Source organism: Odocoileus virginianus, chromosome 6, assembly GCF_023699985.2.
Source record: "Odocoileus virginianus isolate 20LAN1187 ecotype Illinois chromosome 6, Ovbor_1.2, whole genome shotgun sequence".
Classification (NCBI taxonomy): domain Eukaryota; kingdom Metazoa; phylum Chordata; class Mammalia; order Artiodactyla; family Cervidae; genus Odocoileus; species Odocoileus virginianus.
The window spans coordinates 89,174,202-89,197,870 of NC_069679.1; the positions used below are offsets into that span (position 1 = coordinate 89,174,202).

At 43.5% G+C, this 23,669-nt stretch overlaps 2 protein-coding genes across 2 annotated transcripts in view; one reads left to right on the plus strand and one right to left on the minus strand.

Annotated features, from left to right (window-relative positions):
* PATL2 (PAT1 homolog 2) overlaps positions 1-12,178 on the minus strand; it is a 36,717-nt gene extending 24,539 nt beyond the window's left edge. The window contains exon 1 of the mRNA XM_070469803.1: positions 10,797-12,178. The gene's annotated coding sequence lies outside the window, so the exon portion shown is untranslated. The remainder of the gene's footprint in view (positions 1-10,796) is intronic.
* Positions 12,179-12,259: 81 nt separating this feature from the next.
* LOC139029625 (beta-2-microglobulin-like) lies at positions 12,260-18,587 on the plus strand. The gene is made up of 4 exons (XM_070469804.1): positions 12,260-12,367; positions 16,238-16,513; positions 17,037-17,064; positions 18,086-18,587. Exons 1-3 carry the CDS (start codon positions 12,301-12,303, stop codon positions 17,048-17,050), a joined length of 357 nt encoding a protein of 118 aa, XP_070325905.1. The 5' UTR covers positions 12,260-12,300; the 3' UTR covers positions 17,051-17,064; positions 18,086-18,587.
* The last annotated feature ends 5,082 nt before the right edge of the window (positions 18,588-23,669 follow it).

Genomic DNA, 23,669 nt, shown 5'->3' on the forward strand with positions numbered 1-23,669 from the left:
CCCGCGCTCGCTGCTGGCGGAGCCCAGCATCCGGGATACTGGAGTCGCGCGACGTGTGTCATCTGTCTCCCGCCCAGACCCGCTGGTGAGAGGGCTTCCTGGTGTTTGGACCCCTCCCCGGGGTGGCTCTCTTTCCCAACTCTTTAGTTTCTCTTTTTATCTTTTATATTTTTCCTACCTCCTTTTGAAGAGAATGGGCTGCCTTTCTGGGTGCCTGGTGTCCTCTGCCAGCGTTCAGAAGTTGTTTCGTGGAATTTGCCCAGCGTTCAAATGATCTTTCGGTGAATTTGTGGGGGAGAAAGTGGTCTCCCTGTCCTATTCCTCTGCCATCTTAGGACTGCCCCCCACCTCCTAAGAATATCACCTTGGAGGATAGGATTTCAACATGAATTTGGGAAGAACACAGATATTTATTCCAAAGCCATGACCTTTGAGCAATATAGGCTAACGGTATAAGACTACTATTTTTTAACTGATTATTTTATGTTAAATTGTAATATTTGGTTATGAAAATCTCAAAAATGATACTCTTCCCTAAAACTATGCTTGTATTTGCATTGTAGGATAGGTGCATATGTAGACAAAGAAAAGTTGAAACTTTGTTTTCCAAATCTGTATTCAATCTATAGTCAGGTAATTAAACTTTCTGTGATTAACCTGTAATTGCCACATTTACAAAGAAAACTCCTAGTTAAGAGAAACTCAGAGATTGCATCAATAAATAAATGTTGAGCAACTAACACTTCATTTCAAATTTTTTAACTTTTTTCACTTCGGTGTTCATCTATTTAAATAATCTGTGACATTTAGAAAATTTTTTCACCTTAGGAAAATGCAGTTATTAATAGGGCTTCATTGAATTATACCTAAACTCTGCAAAATATTTGTTATACACAATTGAATGAATTACAGCTGAATAAATTAGATAACATAAACAGACAAAAATGATGGCTTTCACACTGAAATTATATTTGTTTTATTTGTCAGACTGCTTGAAAACAAGTTGGAGGAGACTGTTAATGATAGGCAGAGTGATAGTTTATTGCATTTTTGAGCCTCTTTTTTTTTTTTTCATGTTAAATAGCTTGGAGTTTTAAGTTCAACTTTTCTGCTTACTTTCATATAGATGAATTAACATAAAACTGAATGGCTGACACAACACCATGACCATTAAACGGCTCACAGACCAGAACTTAACTCTATTAAAAGTTGCTTCTTTGTACAGTTTGATCATGAACTTCAAGTGTTCTAAGTATAATGTGGATATGACTACATTTGCTTAACCCTGATTTGATGGTGGTGATGGTTCCAGGATGTCTTTCTGTTTCATGTCCGGCACTTCTGTGCCTAGAATGTGCTACCTCCTGTGCCTGGCCCACTTTCCCCTACACTGGGCTCTCCTGGTAGCTCAGGTGGCAATGAGTCCACCTGCAATGCAGGAGACCAGGGTTCAGTGCCCACAGTATCCAGGGTTAATTCAGAGAAAGCCACCTTTCAGAAACGGTGCCGAGTATATAGTCACCAACCTCAGTGTCTACACTGTGTGCTCCACCTGATTTTCTCTGTTTAAAAACTGAGGTTTTCCTTCCTGGAGAGGCAAGATGAAAGTCAATATCCTTTCCTGCTTTACCTGAAATGTGGTAATTGCTATCCACTGAGGTCAGTGTCACTCTAAATTAGGGCTGAGGCTGACTCTTGTCACCCATCCTATTGAACTGGAAGAGCTGGACTCAACCAAGTTGGCTGAGAATCTTCAGATAGTGGTATCAGTCATCCTCAGAGCTGGGAAGATGGTCTGAGACAGGAGAGACCCAGGATGGGCTGTGGTCACTTTCTGAACCCTTGTGAGCCTCTGCCTCCTCACATTTCATTTGGAAAAATTTTAATCTTACAAAAAGTAGAAAGAATGAAAAATTAACTTCTGTGTATCTGTCACTTAGTAGTTGATAACATTTTGTCTATCAGTATTCTTTAAATAAACTTCAGGTGGTATCTGTCTCCAGTGATCAGGGACATTGGCTAAGAGACTATAAACAGAAAATTCACAGAAGGAAAACAAATAATATGTAAACATGTGAAACATGTTAAACATTTCCTCTTGAGAGTATAAACTCTCCAGACCAGCCCAGCACCCAACACCTAGCAAGGCGACAGTAAGGCAGGTAGCACCTGACTGACTGCTCTGAACACTGAGGCCTGGGCAGGCTGGGGCTGGACCAAGAAGAAAGACACAAAAGCTTTGGGCACTGTTGTCCTGGGATCCAGAGTGCTCCTGCTCTTACTCTCACTCCCTGTTCAACATGGCAACCACTGGTAGGACAGGAGTGGTTTGGCCCACTGGGTGCGTGGTGGAGGAGTTAAATAGTCCAGAAATGGCAGGGCCCAAGACTCCTGACCAAGCCACGCTACAGCAAAACTCCTCCCTGCTCATCTGTTGAGCTGATGAGAGCTCTCCCTCACATAGGAGAGTATCTCGAGTGTGCTGTGTGACCAGATTTGGTTAACCAACAGGAAAAGACAACATGGAAAAGGCAGATATTTACGCTGACCTAGATACCTGGCAACAAAGGCCCCAAACTGATTCTGGAGCCGTATTTTCTTTTTTTTCCTTGCTGCTGTTATAAATTACAACAAACCTGATACCTTAAACCAACACAATTTATCGTCCTACAGTTCTATAAGTCAGAAGTTCAACACAAAGCTCCTGGGCTTAAAATTAAGCAGGGTTGCTTTTCTTGCTGGAGAGTACGGGACATTCCATGAGCTTACCTTTCCCAGCTTCTAGAAGTTGCCATGCATTCTTTGATGCATGGCCCCTTCTTCACATGCAAAGCCAACATGCTGCAGCTCTCTGATTAAGCTTCTGTAGTCACATCTCCCTCTGACCACAGTCAGGGAAAAATTTTCTGCTTTTAATGACCTCTGTGTTTACACTAAAGACAGTGAAAGTGAAAGTGAAGTCGCTCTGTCATGTCCAACTCTTTGTGACCCCATGGACTGTAGCCTGCTAGGCTGCTCTGTCCATGGGATTCTCCAGGCAAGAATACTGAAGTGGGTTGTCATTTCCTTCTCCAGGGGATCTTCCCAAGACACGGTTTGAACCCGGGTCTCCCACACTGCAGGCAGACTCTTTTTTACACTAGGCTGACCCCAATCATCTCTGATAATCTCCCCATCTCAGGGTTCCTAACAATCACACCTGCAAAGTCGCTTATGCTATGTAAGGAAACATACTGAGAGGTTCCAGGGATCAGCCTATAAACATCTTTTCAGGGGGGGATGAAGGAGACATTATTCTCCCTACCACAAGGTGTGATATGGAGAAAAGTCTAGATTGTTAATGGTAAGTAGGCAGTTCTATATACAATGACATGGAAAATATCTATGATATATTGTGAACTAGAAATAAACGTGTTCAGTAAGTATTTATAGTATGTCCTAACTTTGTAGAATCTCCATTGTTCCCAATAAATGCTGAATGAATTCTCTCTAAGCCACCCCCGCTGTCAAAGCCTGGCTTCTGGGGGCAGATGGTGGAGCCTACCTCACCCCTCAGCTCTCGGGGTATTGGGTGGCAGCCAGGGAGGTCTCACCTCCATTTTCCTGTCATTGGTCATTAGATTTTTGGCTAATTTGACAAATGATAAGTTGTCTTTTAGCAAACCCATTTGTGGCAAATTGATCTAACAGTGATAGTAACAATGATGACAATAAATAATGAAATAAAAAATGATCACAGATTCACCAACCTTCTCTTTACAGGCCCCTCGGCTCCTAGGCCGCTCCTGCTCTGTGTTTGATGTGTATACATCCCTCGCATTTTTGTCCTGTTCATTTTGTGTTAAATTTCTGATTCTTCACTGAACAATTCTTTCTTTACAGTCCGTTTTAAGGAGAAGTGTTTAGAAAAGTCCAAGAAACCAGAAAGTAGACAGGAAGGGATCTGATGCAGGTTCAAAATAGGAGGGGATGGCCAGAAAGGACCACACACTCTGATTGGTCAGAGGCAGGTGTCATTCAAGCAAGCTGGGACGTGGGAAGGTGGGGCTTAGAGGAATTTGCCAAAAGGGAAAAAGGACATTTGCAGGAGCTTCTTAATTTTTGAGAGTGCTGCATGGAATCCCAGGCAAGACAGAAAATCCAACTTGGGATTCTGCAGTTTGGGGGGTAGGTTCTGAGATGCAGACCCAACAGCCTATGAGGGTAAGAGACCCAAGAAAGGAGGCTGTGCCTGTAACTTAGTCACTGGTGTAGTGGGCCCCAGGCACGGTGCCTAAGCCTTGGCTCCTGGGGTTGTCCTGTGCCCCCACACGGTCAGCAGGTCTTGGCTTTAGTGTTTACCCAACACTGTTCTCCATCCAAGTTGAGGACTGAGGCTAGCTCTAACTCCATTTATGCTTTTAGGGGACGCTGAGTTCCGAACACCTAATAAGAGCAGGCTCTGTACTTATAATTTAAAATTTTCTCACCTTCCAAACTATATACAATATTCCAATGCATCCACGAAGGTGTGGGCAGCAGAGCTTAGCTGCTCTCCGAGCGGAGGAGAGTGAGGGGGGAGAGGCCTTCACTCAGCGGGCCTCCGTCTGCATTTTGGCGGCAGACCCACATTCACACACAGGAACTGTGATTAAAAATAAAAAGCAGTCAATGCTTGAAACACTGTGGTTACTCCTGTTTATAGTTCTGCACTGCTTGATTTATTTAACACCCACTCGGTATGAGTTTCCAGTGAGATCACACTGGCAGCTGGAAGAGTGTGGTGGTCACACAAGAGCCCGTGGGCAGAGATTCCTCAGCAGCCAGATCCGTCCTCTGTCTCAACTTCAGTCTGCCCAGGTAACTCTCCCTCAACTAGTGATAACAGTGCCTGGCTTCCCAGGATCTTGCCAGGTTTTTTACCCTCCTTTCTATGGCTTTTGACTTAGTAACTCTCAGCACACAAAATAATTGCCCTCTGTGTCCCATTTCCTTTGGATCTGTTGCCTATTATATAACAGCACACACCTGAGAATTCAGTCAGAATGAACACCTTAGGTGGCTGCTGCTAATAAATTAACTTATAGCAGAATCGGCGGTCAGGAGGAGTTACCCCACATCCAAGGTCAGGAGCAGCGGCAGTGAGGAGATATCCGACGTCCAAGGTAAAGAGCAGCGGCTGCGCTTTGCTGGAGCAGCCATGAATAGATACCCAACGTCCAAGGTAAGAGAAACCCAAGTGAGATGGCAGGCGCTGAGAGAGGGCATCAGAGGACAGACAGACTGAAACCACAGTCACTGAAAACTAGCCAATCATATCACAGGACCACAGCCTTGTCTGACTCAATGAAACTAAGCCATGCTGTATGGGGCCCACCCAAGATGGACAGGTCATGGTGGAGAGGTCTGACAGAATGTGGTCCACTGGAGAAGGGAATGGCAAACCACTTCAGTATTCTTGCCTTGAGAACCCCATGAACAGTAATGAAAAGACAAAAAGATAGGACACTTAAAGATGAACTCCTCAGGTCGGTAGGTGCCCAATATGCTACTGGAGATCAATGGAGAAATAACTCCAGAAAGAATGAAGGGATAGAGCCAAAGCAAAAACAATACCCAGTTGTGGATGTGACTGGTGATAGAAGCAAGGTCTGATGCTGTAAAGAGCAATATCACATAGGAACCTGGAATGTTAGGTCCATGAATCAAGGCAAATTGGAAGTGGTCAAACAGGAGAGGGCAAGAGTGAACATTGACATTTTAGGAACCAGTGAACTAAAATGGACTGGAATGGTTGGATCTAAATCAGATGACCATTATATCTACTACTGGAGGCAAGAATCCCTTAGAAATGGAGTAGCTATCATAGTCAACAAAAGAGTCCAAAATGCAGTATTTGGATGCGATCTCAAAAATTACAGAATGTTTGTTTCAGAGGCAAACCATTCACTATCACAGTAATCCAAGTCTATGCCCTGACCAGTAATGCTGAAGAAGCTGAAGTTAAATGTTTCTATGAAGACCTACAAGACCTTCTAGAACTAACACCCCCAAAAGACGTCCTTTTCATTATAGGGGACTGGAATGCAAAAGTAGGAAGTCAAGAAATACCTGGAGTAACAGGCAAATTTGGCCTTGGAGTATAGAATGAGGCAGGGCAAAGGCTAGTAGAGTTTTGCCAAGAGAATGCACTGGTCATAGCAAACACCCTCTTCCAACAACACAAGAGAAGACTCTACACATGGACATCACCAGATGGTCAAAACCAAAATCAGACTGATTATATTCTTTGCAGCCAAAGATGGAGAGGTTCTATACAGCCAGCAAAAATAAGACTGGGACCTGACTGTGGCTCAGATCATGAACTCCTTATTGCCAAATTCAGACTTAAATTGAAGAAAGTAGGGAAAACCACTAGACCATTCAGGTATGACCTAAATCAAATCCCTTATGATTATACAGTGGAAGTGAGAAATAGATTGAAGGGACTAGATTTGATAGACAGAGTGCCTGATGAACTATGGCCAGAGGTTCATGACACTGTACAGGAGACAGGGATCAAGATCATCCCCAAGAAAAAGAAATGCAAAAAGGCAAAATGGCTGTCTGAGGAGGCCCTACAAATAGCTGTGAAAAGAAGAGAAGCGAAAAGCAAAGGAGAAAAGGAAAGATACCCATCTGAATGCAGAGTCCCAAAGAAGAGCAAGGAGAGATAAGAAGGCCTTCCTTAGCAATCAATGCAAAGAAACAGAGGAAAACAATAGAATAGGAAAGACTAGAGATCTCTTCAAGAAAATTAGAGATTCCAAGGGAACATTTCATGCAAAGAAGGGCTCAATAAAGGACAGAAATGGTATGGACCTAACAGAAGCAGAAGATATTAAGAAGAGGTGGCAAGAATACACAGAAGAACTGTACAAAAAAAATCTTCATGACCCAGATAATCACGATGGTGTGATCACTCACCTAGAGCCAGACATCCTGGAATGTGAAGTCAAGTGGGCCTTAGGAAGCATCACTATGAACAAAGTTAGTGAAGGTGATGGAATTCCAGTTGAGCTATTTCAAATCCTAAAAGATGATGCTGTGAAAGTGCTGCACTCAATATGCCAGCAAATCTGGAAAACTCAGCAGTGGCCACAGGACTGGAAAAGGTCAGCTTTCATTCCAACCCCAAAGAAAGGCAATGCCAAAGAATGCTCAAAGTACTGCACAATTGCACTCATCTCAGACACTAGTGAAGTAATGCTCAAAATTCTCCAGGCCAGGCTTCAGCAATACGTGAACCGTGAACTTCCAGATGTTCAAGCTGGTTTTAGAAAAGGCAGAGGGACCAGAGATCAAATTGCCGACATTTGCTGGATCATCGATAAAGCAAGAGTTCCAGAGAAACATCCACTTCTGCTTTATTGACTATGAGAAAGCCTTTGACTGTGCGGATCATAACAAGCTGTGGAAAATTCTGAAAGAGATGGGAATACCAGACCACCTGACCTACCTCTTGAGAAATCTGTATGCAGGTCAGGAAGCAACAGTTAGAACTGGACATGGAACAACAGACTGGTTCCAAACAGGAAACGGAGTCCGTCAAGGCTATATATCGTCACACTGCTTATTTAACTTATATACAGAGTACACCATGAGAAACACTGGGCTGGAAGAAGCACAAACTGGAATCAAGATTGCCTGAAGAAATATCAATAACCTCAGATATGCAGATGACACCACCCCTATGGCAGAAAGTGAAGAACTAAAGAGCCTCTTGATGAAAATGAAAGAGGAGAGTGAGAAAGTTGGCTTAAAACTCAATATTCAGAAAACTAAGATCATGGCATCCGGTCCCATCATTTCATGGCGAACAGATGGGGAAACAGTGGAAATAGTGGCTGACTTTATTTTTTTGGGCTCCAAAATCACTGCAGATGGTGACTGCAGCCATGAAATTAAAAGATGCTTACTCCTTGGAAGGAAAGTTATGACCAACCTAGACAGCATATTAAAAAGCAGAGACATTACTTTGTCAGCAAAGGTCCATCTAGTCAAGGCTATGTTTTTTCCAGTAGTCAAGTATGGATGTGAGAGTTGGACTATAAAGGAAGCTGAGCGCCGAAGATTTGATGCTTTTGAACTGTGGTGTTGGAGAAGACTCTTGAGAGTCCCTTTGGACTGCAGGGAGATCCAACCAGTCCATCCTAAAGCAGATAAGTCCTGGGTGTTCATTGGAAGGACTGATGTTGAAGCTGAAACTCCAATATTCTGGCCACCTGATGTGAAGAGCTGACTCATTTGAAAAGACCCTGATGCTGGGAAAGACTGAGGGCAGGAGGAGAAGGGGATGACAGAGGACGAGATGGTTGGATGGCATCACCGACTCAATGGACGTGGGTTTGGGTGAACTCCAGGAGTTGGTGATGGACAGGGAGGCCTAGTGTGCTGTGGTTCATGGGGTCACAGAGTCAGACACGACTGAGCGACTGAACTGAACTGAACTTTCTCAGAAGTGGTTTTCAAGTGGATATTATGAGGCCTTTCAAATCACATGGGCTAGCACTTGAATCATAGCTCAGAGTGAACACGGACAAGCACCTTAATTCTCTGAAACTGTCTCTTCATCTGTAAAAGAAAGAAAGACCTACCTTCTGGATTGTCATGTAGTTGGATCAGCAGCCTCCCAAATTTAATGTGTTGATGAATCACCTGGGAGGTTGTTAAAATGCAGGCTCTGACTTAGGTCTAGGATGGCCCCAAGGGTCTGCAGTTCTAAGAGCTCCTAGAAGTGGAGCTGATGTTGTGGTGCATGAACCACACTCTGATGAGGGACACAACGTCTGCAGGAGCCCGGGCAGGGATGTCCTATCTGCGCTTGTTCCTCTCCTTCCAGGCGGCCTGGGTTTTCTGGCTGCTTGACGAGCCCGCCTCAGAGAAGTGCTGACTGAGATCTCTTAAGGTGCAACCCAACTCACCTGAGCTTCAACCTATTCCTATTTTCTCTCCACTTCAATATCCTTATTTTTTTTTTTTTTTCCTGTTCAAGGACTTCATTCTTCTTTGGCTTAACAAAGATACAGGTACCAGTCCTTTTAGGTTATTTTTTTTTAAAGGAGCTTTATTGAGGTAAAGACACATGATAAATTACACTTAAACAATTTAATAAGTTCTACAGTATGTATGTACTTGAGAAACCATCATCATCCTCAAGATAATGACATCTCCGATACCCCCAGAATGTGTCTTTAGATCCTGATGCTCCTTCTACCTCCTGGAAAACCAACCATCTGCTTCTGTTACATAGATTAATATGCCATTTCTAGAGTTTTAAATAAAAAGCATACATACAGCTTGTATCCTTTTTTGTCTCACTTTTTTTCAGCCTAATTATTTCATCCACGTTATTATGTGTACCAATAGTTCATGCCTTGTTTATTGTTGACAGCATTGCATTGAGTGTATTGCTACTACAATGTTTATCCTTTCACCTGTTGATGGAGGTTTTGATTATTTCTAGTTTCTTGTTGTTATCAATAAAACTGCTTTGAACAGGTTTCTACAGGTCCTTGTATAGACATATACTTTCATTTTCTCCTGGGTAAATACCTAGAGTGGAATAGTTGTGTCATTTGGCCAGTGTATGTTTAACTTTAAAAAAAAAACTGTGAAACTTTTCCAAAGTAGTTGTATCATTTTATATTCCTAACAGGAGGGTATGAAGTTCCTATTCTCCCACACTCTGGAAAATATTTACTGTTGTGACTAAACACTGATGGGCTTCCCAGATAGTGCTGGTGGCAAAGAATCAGCCTGCCAATGCAGGATACAGAAGAGAAGTAGGTTCCATCCCTGGTTTCGGAAGATTCCCTGGAGAAGGAAATGGCAGTCAGCTCCAGTATTCTTGCTTGGAAAATTCTATGGATAGAGGAGCCTGACAGGCTATAGTCTAAGGGGCTAGAAAAAGTCAACACAACTGAGCAACAGAGCATACACATACATAAACATTTAGTGTAAAAAAAAATTAGGGAGGTCATTAGTAAAAAAAAAATTCCATCATTCATACCACTGATGAGATAAAGATAATTAAAAGGCTATGCTTGTAGATTTCCAGAAGTTTGTCAACCTCACAAACAGAAATTTCATTTTAAAAACACAGTTCTTATATGTAAAGAAACTGGCAAAGAAACCACCTGCAATGTAGGAGACCTGGGTTCGATCCCTGGGGGAGAAGATCCCCTGGAGAAGGGAAAGGCTACCCACTCCAGTATTCTGGCCTGGAGAATTCCATGGACTGGATAGTCCATGGGGTCACAAAGAGTGGGACACGACTGAGTGACTTTCACTTCACTTTTATATATTATTTTACTCTCACTATTCTAACATGTCATAGATGGAAATCTAACAAAAATACAGATATTCCCCAAACACAAAAAATAGAAAAAGATTTTTCTATGTCTTCATTGCACTTATTTAGAGCCTTCAAAATTAATTTTCTAAATGAATAGATTAGATTCTACCTTGTGAGAATTGTTAAGTACTACAATTTGTCTATGACACAGTACACAAGTACTATAGCGATGACCACGAGCTCTCTGACTTTCTATACTCCCAGGACACTAAAACAGTTCAACACTAGATTACATAGAGCATTAATAGCCTTAAATGAGTTAACAACAAACAAACAAAAGGGAGGGGAAGGAGTGTCTTTCCTCATGACATTATGTTTGACAATTATTCTTTTATTTCAAGAGAGCTATAGAGAGAGCTGGTAGAAGAAGTAGGTAAATAGCACGAATAATCACAGCTCTTAATCATTCCAGAACACTTACTAGGTGCTCCCTGGGGCTCCCTCGGTGCACACTTCCCTTCATTAGGTCTGTGGAGAGTAACCTGCTTTCTTTCGTGTAGACACAAGCTCCACAACAGGGATTACTGAAAGGTCTAAAAATAGGGGAAAGGAATCCAGCTGACATTTCTTGGGCTCTCTGGGGAAGCACCACCCAACTCCCTTCAACTGCACACCAGGGTGATTTCCAAGACCTCTGCCACTCTCCGCCCCCAGGTTCACTTCCTCTTCTGGGCATTCCACTCCAGAAATGATCCTTGGACACAGCCACCAGGTTAATGTCAACTCCTTTTTATGTTATCCAGGGAGAATGGGTTTTCTTAACGAGTCTTTGTAACACTGACACCCTCTTAGAATCTATAGGTGTAGCTTCTTTGTTTGAGCCCACAGAAGATACAACCCAAATTCTCACCAAAATTGTCCAGTCCTCTAACTTCCAAGTGTCTGAAGCGCGAATGACATTAGAATCAGGCCAGTCTGTAACCTCAGCCTTTGGTTTTCCTATCCCTAAAAATATAACGGGGTAATTCCTACATCCTAGGGTTTATTCACGTATTCCCTCACAAGTTCAGTAGTTCCTTCCTTCATGCGTTTAACCAGCCGCTCGTCTGTACACTCATTCATTCAGTTCATCAAGTACCTTAGTCCGCGCCAATCACCATTCCAGTGTGCTAAGTCGCAGGGGGTATTGTCCCTCCAGGCGGTAGATACTCTAATGCTCTAAGCAGCTACTGCTTTTATGAGACTGTTTACTATCAGGGGTCATTTCTCCACAAATCACCAAAGCAAAGAAAATTACTTAAATTACAACGGCAAGATACAGGCTAGAATTTCTTGGCACAGACGTTTCGAAACGCCTTTCCTTTTTGGAAAATGTTCAGGGAGCAAGCAGGTCTTCCTTCATGCCAGATGGTTCTCTGAGCTAGCCCCATGAGGCCTCGCGGTTCCTGGAAACTTTTCTTGCCCAGAGAATCCAGAAGACTTGCAATGTATTTCTGGGCTGGAATTGCGAACCGAGTTCTGATTCTGCCCAGTACCGTTCAGTCCTTACCCTTAACTGTTCTATGCTTCAGTTTTCCCAGCTGAAAACCAGGTGCTAGCTAGGCTCCTAAATGGCTGTGGCACTAACGGTAAGTCAGTCCTTTAGCCTTTTCGGTGCTGTTCCGAAAAGCGAGGGTTCGTCCACACTGAAGTTCTAGGGTGAGCGGTTGGCGCTCCAAGCTTGGGCGCGCACCCCAGATAAGAGGGCGTCGATGTACAGGCAGCGAGTGCACCCAGCCCAACCCTGCCTTCCTAAGCATCATGAGACTTATTAGAAAATGAAACTGAAAACCAGGAAGCCTGTTTCTAACTTGCCCCGGCTTAGTTCGCTCGGAGACTGGTGACGGCCCGGCGGGCAGGCTTCCGATTGGCTGCCTGAGTGCGGACTATAAAGGCGAGCGCGGAAGGCGGCCGCTCACTCCGCCGCCCGCGCAGCTGCTGCAGGGATGCCTCGCCTCGCGGCCTTGGCCCTTCTCGGGCTGCTGTCGCTGTCTGGACTGGACGCCATCCTGCGTGAGTGTCCTCTCCTCTCTCTCCTCCTCCGCCAGCCCGTCCTGTCCCGGTGACACCCGCTTGGCACCCTGGGCACTAACTCTGTCCACCCCGGTCCCGCTCCCAAGTTTTCCTTCCCAGCTCGGTGGAGGAGCAGCCGGCTTCCTCTCGGGCGGTGGAAGCGGCGGGGTGCGCGGGGAGTGGGGAGGGGGTGCGATCCCAGGTCGCCAACTTCCCGGGGATGTGGGGAGGGAGCCCCTGGCACGCCCGGACGGTACCGCGTGGGTCGGGACGTAGTTCCCGGGTGCGGATGTGGTTCAGGCCGGGCGCGGTGGGGGAGGGATTCTCTTCCTCTGGTTCGCGGGGCTCTGGCTCCCCCCCCACCCCCACCCCCGCCGCGCATCTCTGGAGCGGGGGGGAGGGGGGGGCGGGGTGTGGGGTGCGGGCTGGCAGGTCCCAGAGGGCAGGGTTGGGGTCTGCGAACTGGTGGAGACAACCCGTGGGCTTAGGGGGAGTCGCCGCCGGGGTATGTCGGCCAGCTGGCATCCTGAGGGCGTGGAGCTTCCTGCAGGCGCCAGGCAGGTTCACCTGCCCCTCTGTACTTTTCCCCAAACAAGGGGCCAAACCAGAATGAGGAATTTTCCGGTGACTTTAGTGGAATGCCTTGAGGTTTAACAAACCGATTCGCCTCGTTAATTCTCTTGTTCTCCTTACACTTGGCTTTTAATAATAATCATAGAGGTTCCCGGTGACAGCTGCTTGTCCTGCGCTATGTGCTGTGTCATTTAATTGTGAAAGGGGTCAGCGATGTAAATACGGCGCCTATCATCAGTTCAGTTCACTCAGTCGTGTCCTACTCTTTGCGACCCCATGAACCGCAGCAGGCCAGGCCTCCCTGTCCATCACCTACTCCCGGAGTCTACCCAAACCCAGGTCCACTGAGTCGGTGATGCCATCCAACCATCTCATCCTCTGTCGTCCCCTTCTGCCGCCCTCAATCCCTCCCAGCATCAGGGTCTTTTCAAATGAGTCAGCTGTTCGCATCAGGTGGCCAAAGTATTGCAGTTTAAGCTTCAACATCAGTCCTTCCAATGAACACCCAGGCCTGATCTCCTTTAGGATGGACTGGTTGGGTCCCCTTGCAGTCCAAGGGACTCTCAAGGGTCTTTTCCAGCACCACAATTCAAAAGCATCAATTCTTCAGCACTCAGCTTTCTTTATGGTCCAACTCTCACATCCATGCGTGACTACTGGAAAAACCATAGCCTTGACTAGACGGACCTTTGTGGACAAAGTAATGTCTCTGCTTTTTAATATGCTGTCTACGTTGGTCATAAAGGAAGGAAAGTTATGACCAACCTAGACAGCCTGTCATCAGGATGTCACAAATGAGGAAAGGGAGGCTGACAAGTCGAAGTAAGTTAATCCCGCAGGGGATCAGCGGCAGACAGTAGAGCCTGACCAGAGCCTTTGGCCAGGTGGTGCGCCCGTTAGGCGTCACCTGTGCATTTTTCATAATCATCTGGGGTGAGATTCTAGGGAGCAGGCTGGGCAGCCATGGGCCTCTGTGGCCTTTGTTCACCAAGGGCTTCCTCCTTTGGCTCCTTGCCTGGTTCTTTCCAAGATGAAGTGTCTCTCTACTTTCAGTTTTGAGTAAGTGAAGGTTTATCAGTTAGAAAGGTTGTAAAACTAGGGATGAATAATCAACACACTTGCCCAGGTTGTCAGGGACAGTGTGTTTAGATGCCTTCTAAATACACTGAAGATCAGATTTCTCTTTCGTTTGAAAATGGAATTTAAAATTTATTTGCCAAAAAAAACACGTGATGTCTGTATTATCACTCTTATTGGTATTTTGTTGTGGCTATAGAATTCTTCCCAAAAAATAACAAGCAGACATTAAAAAGTATGTTAATTAGAAAACTTCCAAGATAATACATGCCTGGAAAATACACAGGGGATTTCTAGAAGACATTCAAAAAACATGTAGACATGTAGTTGTGATTCACTTTCCTGGGGTGGGGCGGGGCGGGGCGGGGTGGGGTGGGGGGAGTGTCCTATCTTCTGCTCTTTCCCTGTGTAGGTTTTATTTCAGTCTGGGCATAAATTAAGTTTTCAGTTAAACTACAGAAGCTAAAATAACTCTCCCCATAATGCAGAAGCAGTAAGTGGCTGAAGCCCGATTTAAACCCAGGCCTGTTGGATGCATCTCCTTCTTCTGGAAACTACTATTGTGATACCCTTGCAAACCTTCCCCCTGCACAAACCTGCCTAGCTCTCCCTCAAAGGGAGAATTCCAGGTGGAATGAACCTGTGCTCTCAGTACTGTAGTGTGTATTATGGTCTAGTTACTAGATCCGCCTGTAGTGCGGGAGACCTGGGTTCGATCCCTGGTTGGAAAGATCCCCTGGAGAAGAGAAAGGCTACCCAGTCCAGTATTCTGGCCTGGAGAATTCCATGGACTCTATAGTCCATGGGGTTGCAAGGAGTCAAGAGATGACGGAGTGACTTAACTGTCACTTATTAGAAGCTCAAATAAAGAGGTTTCTGTTTTATCTTCACTTTGACTGATGGAAAAGTACCAGGGCTTCATAGTACTTCCAGTCTAGCGCTTAGTGGGACTAGGGGTCTTTTCTTTGATGATCGGATGATTCTGCAAAGATGCATCCAGTCACAGTGGCCTGGACTCCTCCTCCTCTGTACCTCCTGGACATAGAGGGTGAACTGGCCTTTGTAATCATGTCCCCTGAGTGTATTTAAGTGGATTATATACATATATTTATATCAGTCTGTATATTTAGTAGCATTAACAGTTCGCTTAGAAAAATACAGATATAGAGCTTATAATATTTTCTTCCACATTCTCATGGAGGGTCTCAACATGCATTTCATTTTGGAATCCACCTGTCCTGTAGCAATATATAATATTCTCAACCTGGCAGATTATGGAAGTCACTTAACCATGCTCATTAAAAATGCAGATTCCACTGTCACATGCATTAATCCACTTGGTCCTAACAGAGAGTATAATCTTTCCCATCTGCCACAGTCCCCACTCTTCCCTGTTGTTCTCACCCAGCCCAGCCCACTCATCTCAGGTGTTTTCCAGCTCCTGTGGGTGTTTCACTTTTATTTCTTTGTTGTCTGGCTCATGAAATCAGGTACACAATCAGATGGAGATTTGTCCTATAAGCTTCAGACGTGATGAGGAGGTTGTGTTCTGTAGAAATATACTTTGGGTTGATGCTGTTAGGAACCCGAGCAAGGAGGTAACAATAATTACACCTGCCATTTATTTACCAAGCAACTGCAGTGTGCAGGGCACTGTACTAGGCACCTATTGAGAAGTCTGGTGGGTGTGCATCTGGACAAGAGACCAGGAAGAAAGAAGTAAATGTAAGGGAAATAACTGACGGGGCTGAAAGAGGGTGTAATAAGGGAGTTTTTTTTGATGTGGCCACCCTGGAGGGTGTGTGAAGTGAGGAACGAAGCTCAATCAGTAGAGTGGGGCCAGATCATGTAGACTCTTGAGTGGTATCGATTCTATGTGCTGAGGAGCCATGAAACCTTCTTGAGAGCCTCCGCACACAATTGTTAAAAGATACAGCACAATATCCACTGACAGAAAAAGATGTTACTAGAAATCTGCTAGAAAAAGCCTGAAAGGCATGTGTAGGGGAATTATGTGGGAAAGATACTAAGTCATGGTTTATCCCACAAACTGGAGGTGGCCATCTGCAAAAATGTCAGGTCATTTGGCCTGAGGGAAAGTGGAATTGGGAGAAATGGAGGACCCAGTGTAAACATTTGGTGCCTGATCTAGCTTCAGACCAAGGTCCCCCCAAGTGGAATACTCTGCAGTTTCATCTGTCTTTCCCTGCCGCTCCTCAGGTGCCCCAAAGATTCAAGTGTACTCAAGACACCCACCAGAGGATGGAAAGCCAAATTACCTGAACTGCTACGTGTCTGGGTTCCATCCGCCCCAGATTGAAATCGAATTGCTGAAGAATGGGGAGAAGATGAAATCAGAGCAGTCAGACCTGTCTTTCAGCAAGGACTGGTCTTTCTACCTGCTGTCCCACGCTGAGTTCACCCCCAACAGCCAGGATCGGTATAGCTGCCGAGTGACCCACGTCACTTACCCACAACCCCAGGAGGTTAACTGGGGTAAGTTTTCAAGTCTTTGGTTAACCACTGACAGTTGCATGTGAGCACGGCCGTGGCATAAAGCTGCTTTGATATAAAAACATCTGCATGCTGGGATTATCAGGGAATGTTGGTAAAGCTCTGCGCAGTGGCGCCCTCTGAGAGAGCTGGGCACAGCGTGGTCGCTGAGACAGTGGTCTCCCTGCAGTGAGAGCAGGGAGCATCAGCGCATGCACAGGCACTCCCGAGGCTTCCTCCCCGTGGCCCCCTTGGCTCTCCTGACCGCCTCGGGCACACCCAGGACCGAGGAGCGTCTCCGGGAGGCAGGGCCTTTGTGTGCAAGCCCTGCTACGGTCGGGCCCTCCAACCCTGGCCTCCTCTAGTTCTCTGGATTGCTTGGGATCTCAGGCTGGTAGGAAACGTCTAGGTTTTTCTTCACTGGCTCTTCTGCCATCTTTGTTTATAACAATTTTAGAGTTTTGTAGTACGCAGCATTTCAGAAGTCAAACTTAACTGTTTTCTTTCTCTCTTTTCTTTTTCATAGATCGAAACCTGTAAGCAGCACCATCAAGGTGGGTCTCTAACCTTAAGAAACCCTATTGTAATATCAGTACCCTGGGGACCATTCCAGACAGCTCTAATGTGATAAGCCTCACAGTCTGGAAGACATTAATCAGGGTAACAATTCAGCAGGCAGAGAAGAATCCCACGGGGTCCCATTCCCTGCCCCTGAGAGAGGGGGCGGTGAGGAAGGCCGTGGCCCTGGGTGTGACTTGCCCAGCATCACTCACCCTCTAAAGGGAGGACGGAGGAGCTGCAGGTGTGGGGCTGCAGGCAGAGGCAGCTGTTACCCACAGCACCCGCAAGTGTTTGCTCTTCTGCCATTTGCACGTTGGGCATCTCTGGGCCTTCAGAGGTGAACTGTCCCTTCCTTTGCGTGGCAGCTCTTTGCTAAATAGCCTGAAGAGAAGAGTGACATGGTTCTGCAGAGACACCATTCCTAAGTGTCTGGGCACTGTAGTTGGGTCTCTAAGCTCCCAGTCCAACAGAGGAGAGAAGTGGCAACAGGACTGTCGTAACTCAGTGTAAAGACGCTGTAACAGATGTATTGCAGCTCTAGCACCTGACTCTAGCTGTGAGACAGGGAGGGATTGGACTTCTCTGCCACTTCAGGTGGAGGCCAGAGGCAGACAATCCAGCGTTTCTGGGGAATTTTATTACTCAGTGTATCCTGGCATGGAAAACCTATTCAGATTTCCTGTTGCACTGTAGGGACAGGGAAGTTAATTTGCCAGAGCATCAGAGAGTTTGGCTGACCTGCCCAGCGTCATCCAGTTACTCAGTGTTGGGGTTAGGATCTCAACTCTGACACCAGCACTCTCTTCTCTAACGTTGTAGGAGAACCAATGAGGTGAACTAAAAGGTTTGCAAAATCACGCGCACTTTTATCAACAGAGATTTATATAGGAGATAGATTAGTTAGATAAGTTAGATTAGTTAGATAAGTTAGATAAAAAAGATAAGTTTGCTCATGCTGTCTGTGATCTAAAATAAATGTATTTATTATTATTCCTTTTCTCTTTTTTTTTTCAGATTTGAAGATTCTTCTTTTGGTCTTAATTCCAAATTCTCTTTCCTTGCTCTTTAATACCAATATGCTTTTATGCTTTATGCACATAATCAGAAGTCGTATTCATGTTACCACAAATTATACCTTGGGTGCTACGTGTCCATGTTTGACCTGCCTAGGCGGGTGCCTGTAGTGGAGGTGCTGGCATCTTAGAGGTTGGGGAAGATAGAATTTCAGATTTAACATCAACATCTGGGTGTCTTCTGCATACAAAACTGAGTAATAAGATACTTAGGCATGATAAAGTAAGCCTCCGATTTTGTAACTTTGGTTACAATTTTGGGAAAATTTTGAAAAGATAATTTTTAGAATTATGGAAATGTGTTAATTTTTAGAATTATGGAAATTGTGCATGAGGCATTTTGCATATAAAATTTATGTTATCTCCTATATCTGTTAGAAACTTGGTTGTGCCTGGTTTTACTATATTTTTATTTCACTAATTAAAACAATGGTAAAACACTGTGTTCAGCTTCTCAAAGGACCAATAACTGACTTTTCAATATCAGAGGGATCCAGAGCATAGCAGAAAGTCATCATGAATGTGATGAAACAACTTCCTACCTAAAATTGTATATTCAATAAAAATCTTTTAAAAAAATGACCGCATGATAAACATTATTAGATAACTAAGATTGCAGCACCTGTCAGATCCTCACTAAGATTCTAAGTGATACATTTGGGGCAGAGGAAAGGCCTAAAATGTGAGCGAAAAGGGAGAATTATGCAAATGTATCAATTTTGTAACCTAAATATAAAATAGTAATGGTTGCTAAAGTGGTTAGAAAAATAAAACACAACAATAACCTAAGAGTAGAAAGAGTAAACAATGTGAAAGTATTTGATGGACTTTTTACCCTGAAGGGTAAAGTTACAAACTTTTTGGTAATTTAAAATGTACAATATATTTTTTGGGCTGTCCTCAAAAAGAACATAGACTGAATATTTAATATTCAACTAGAAGATGGCATAGGCACTTATGGAGTGGTAGTAATGTTTTATTTTTTGACACGGATAGTAGTTACAACAGATTTTACTTTGTAATTTTTTGTTAAATGCACATGTATTATGCTCACTTTAAAGAAATCTTATATTTCACAATAAAAGTAAAATTTATTAATGTGGTTTATTACAGACTGAAGGAGATTTATATTATCTCAAAAGATTCACAGTAAGCATTCAATTAATTTTCAATACTTAGTGAATTTATCATAAAAAACTCATAGCTGGGGAAAAAGGCAAATTTACTTGGAAAGGTTTTCTTAATATACATAAGCAGACACATGCACTTATTGGTTGAAAGATATTATAGGTATTTTACAGGTAAAATCAGAAATAGGGATCTTTCCTGAAGTTCCACCATGGAACTTCCCTGGTGGTCCAGCGGCTAAGAGTCTGTGCTCTCAACACCACAGGTGAGACTTTGTATGCCTCGGCTAAAGGCTCACATGCTGCAACTAAGTACCAGAGCAGCCAAATAAGTAAATACTTAAAAAAAATAAAAAAAGATGCCCACTGGCCCTTTTGAGTGATGTTATACTAGAGGTCCCAGCAGCAAATCAAGACAATGAAAAAAAGTAAAAAGAATAAATATTTGAAGAGAAGAAACAAAATTGTATTACTTTGATGCTATATATAGATTATATAGAAATGTCAATAAGATATAAAAGATAAATTCTCTTATTAATCCTAATGATAAATTTGCTGAACATAAAAACCCCATAAAAATGCATTTCTTTGTACTGGTAACAAAGTAAATTAAAAATATATAATTTATAATAGTAAGAGACATAGTACTTAAATATATATATAAATGGGCTTCCCAGGTGGCACTAGTGGTAAAGAACCTACCTGCCAATGCAAGAGACTTAAGAGACATGGGTTCTATCCCTGAGTCAGGAAGCTCCCCGGAGAAGGGCACAGCAATGCACTCCAGTATATAGTCTGGAGAATCCCATGGACAGAAGAGCGATTTATGATAGCAACAGACATAGCACTTAAATATATATAAAATAGATATGCTATATATTTTCAAATAGTGTTTAAATGCACATGCCAATATAAAGCTAACAAAAGATGTCAAACTCTTAATGGAAAAATTATAATGTTTTATTGAAATAAATTAATGACAAAAAACGAGAGAGTAAAGTTATGGATAGGAAGATTAAATATCCTGAAGACATAATTTTTCCCCAACCTGACATATAGATTTACTGTAATTATTTTAAAAAATTTTAATAGGTTTTCATGACACTTGACAAGTTGATCCTAAAATATGGAAGAAGGTTAATGGAGGGAGAAAGATAAAGATGCTCCTGAAGAATGATAAGGTGAGAGATTTATAATTAAAACAGAATGGAAATGACCCGGGATGGATCAAGACCAACGAACAGAATAGAGCCCAGAAACAAACTTGTGAATACTCGGAAACTTGATACACAAGGCATTTCAGATCAATGGTAAAAAGAAGGGCTTTTGAAAAAATACGGTGCTGAGACAAATGGCTATCAGTATGTGGTGGAAAAATAAGTCCCTCCCTCACACTATGGGCTTCCCTGATGGCTCAGTGGTAAAGAGTCCGCCTGCCAACGCAGGAGATGTGGGTTGGATTTCTGGGTTGGGAAGATCCCCTGGAGAAGGAAATGGCAACCCACTCCAGTATTCGTGCCTGGAGAATTCCATGGACAGAGGAGCCTGGCTGGTGTCGAAGAGTCACACGTGACATAATGACTCAACAACAACCACCACCTCACACTATGCACAACTGTGAGTTCCATCAGAAAAAGAGCTAAATGCCAAACAAAAATTTTAAACACAGGAAAAAAAAAACATTTTTATGGCCTCAACATAGAAGTCACAAATTACGTGCATATAGCTAAAGACTGATTAATCTCATGATTTAGAACTACAATAAAATTAGACTCCATAAAAAAGTAAGAAGTCAAGTCACAGATTTGAATATATTTGCCATACCTAAAACAAAGGATTTGTATCTAGAATATATCACACACTATAAACCAATGCAGTATTATATATAATAAATTAATGGAGTATGTATATACATAATGCAAATTAAAACCCATCATACCATCAGATTGACACAAGCTTTAAAAATCTGGATATGTCGAGTGTTGGGAAAAACATACGCTAAAGAGAAATCATTACATTGCTGGTGAGAGCATAAACTGATAAAACAGCTTTGGAAAACTAGAGTATTAATGTAGTAAAATTAAATATGCACATGTCCTATGACCCAGCATTTCTACTACCAACATAGAGAAACTCTCGCACACACACTGCAATAGGTGTAAAAAAACTGTTTACTGCAACACTGTTTCTAACGGCAAACAACTGGAAACAACCTAAAGCTGGATAAAAAAGATATATTCGGACAATGGAATGCTATACAGGTTGAAAATGAAAGAATTGTCCAAATGTCATTATAAAAATGAACATGGATGAATCACAAAAAAAGTGTTAGTGAATAGAATCCAGCAAGTTCCCCCCAAATATATACAGTGATTCCATTGTATACAAAATTAAGCAGTGCCCAAAAGTAAATAGCATTATTTATATGTATGTTTATATGGAGCAAGTAAGATAATTAATTGCTGCAGTGTTATTTACAGTAGCTAAGACAAGGAAGCAACCTAAATGTCCATCAACAGATGAATGGATAAAGAAGAGATAGTACATATGTGGGCTTCCCTGGTGGCTCAGATGGTAAAGAATCCATCCGCCTGCAATGTGGGAGACCTGGATTCGATCCCTGGGTTGGGACGATCCCCTGCAGGAGGGCATGGCAACCCACTCCAGTATTCTTGCCTGGAGAACCCCCATGGACAACGGAGCCTGGCGGGCTGCAGTCCGTGGGGTTCACAGAGTTGAACACGACTGAGCAACTAGGTACATAGTGCATACACACAATGGAATGTTACTCAGCTATTAAAAAGAATGAGATATAGAGTAGGAAATGGCAACCCACTCCAGAATTCTTGCCTGAGAAATTCCATGGTCAGAGGAGCCTGGTGGCTATAATCCATGGGGTTGCAAAGAGTTGGATATGACTTAACAACTAAACCATCAACATATTTCTATCACGAGCTTTGAATGCTGTAAGCAGAATATGGATATGACTATATTTACTTAACCCTAATTTGATGCTGGTGATGGTTCCAGGATGTCTTTTGGTTTCATGTACAACTCATCTGTGCTTGCAATAAATCCCCTCCTTGGTCTTTCCCCGCGATGTTATTAGGGTGGTTGTTGCACCCCATGGACTGCAGCACGCCAGGCTTCCCTGTCCTTCACCATCTCCCAGAGTTTGCCCAACTTCATGTTCATTGCCTTGGTGATGCCATCCAGCCATCTCATCCTCTGATGCCCTCTTCTCCTTCTGCCCTTGATCTTTCCCAGCATCAGAGAGTTTTCCAATGAGTCATCTGTTTGCATCAGATGACCAAAATACTGGAGCTTCAGCTTCAGCATCAGTCCTTCCAGTGAACATTCAGGGTTGATCTCCCTTAAGATTGACTGGTTTGACAAGGAGCTGCTGTCCAAGGGGCTCTCAGGAGTCTTCTCCAGCACCACAGTTCGAAGGCATCAGTTCTTCGGTGCTCTCCTTCTTTGTGGTCCAGCTCTCACAACTGTACCATGACCATAGCCTTGACTATATGGACCACTGTCGGCAGAATGATGTCTCTGCTTTGCAACACACTGTCTACGTTTGTCACTGGAGTTAATTATTATGGTTAACTACCCAAATTAATCCAGAGAGTCACCTTTCAGAAATGGTGCTGAATGTATAGGTACCAACCTCAGTGTTTACTCTGTGTACTCCACCTGATTTTCTCTGTTCAAAAACAGGTTTTTCTTCCTGGTGAGGCAAGATGGAAGTCAATATCCTTTCCTGCTTTACCTGAAATGTGGTAGTTGACCTCTATTGAGGTGAAAATTACTCTACAGGAGGGCTGAGCCCGGCTCACCCATCCTCTTGAGCTGGACGAGGGGAACTCATCCAAGTTGGTTGGGAATTTCCAGATTGTGGTGTCAGTTGTCCTCAGAGCTGGGAGGATGGTCTGAGAAGTGAGAGATCCAGGATGGGCCACAGTCACTTTCTGAACCCTTGTGGGCCTCTGCCACCTCACTACCATCTTCCTCTTCACATTTTATTTTGAAAAATTTCAATATAAAAGGCTGACAGAATGATAAAAGTAACTTCTGCGTATCCTTCATCAGAAGTTGGTAACATTTTGCCTAGCAATACTCCTTAAATAAGCTCCTTCTCTGCTGCATTAGGTGGTATCTGTCCCCAGTGACTAGAGACTATAAACAGGAAATTTACAGAACAAGAAACGCAAATAACAACTAAACGTGAAAAACTGTTCCACATGACTGCCTTTTAAAAATAAAAATTAAAACAAGGAGATGAAATTTTTCAGTGATAATAATCAGCTTGTCGAAGTCTGTGGGGAGATGAATACGCTTTCTAATTTAGTAATGTGGTGTAACCTGGACTCCAAAGGGCAACTTCATACTGTGCAGGAT

Bases quoted from the DNA above. Each gene is read 5' to 3' on its own strand.
- LOC139029625 (XM_070469804.1), top strand. From the start codon at position 12,301: ATGCCTCGCCTCGCGGCCTTGGCCCTTCTCGGGCTGCTGTCGCTGTCT. The intron at 12,368-16,237 runs GTGAGTGTCCTC...GCCGCTCCTCAG, and splicing joins TGGACTGGACGCCATCCTGC to GTGCCCCAAAGATTCAAGTG.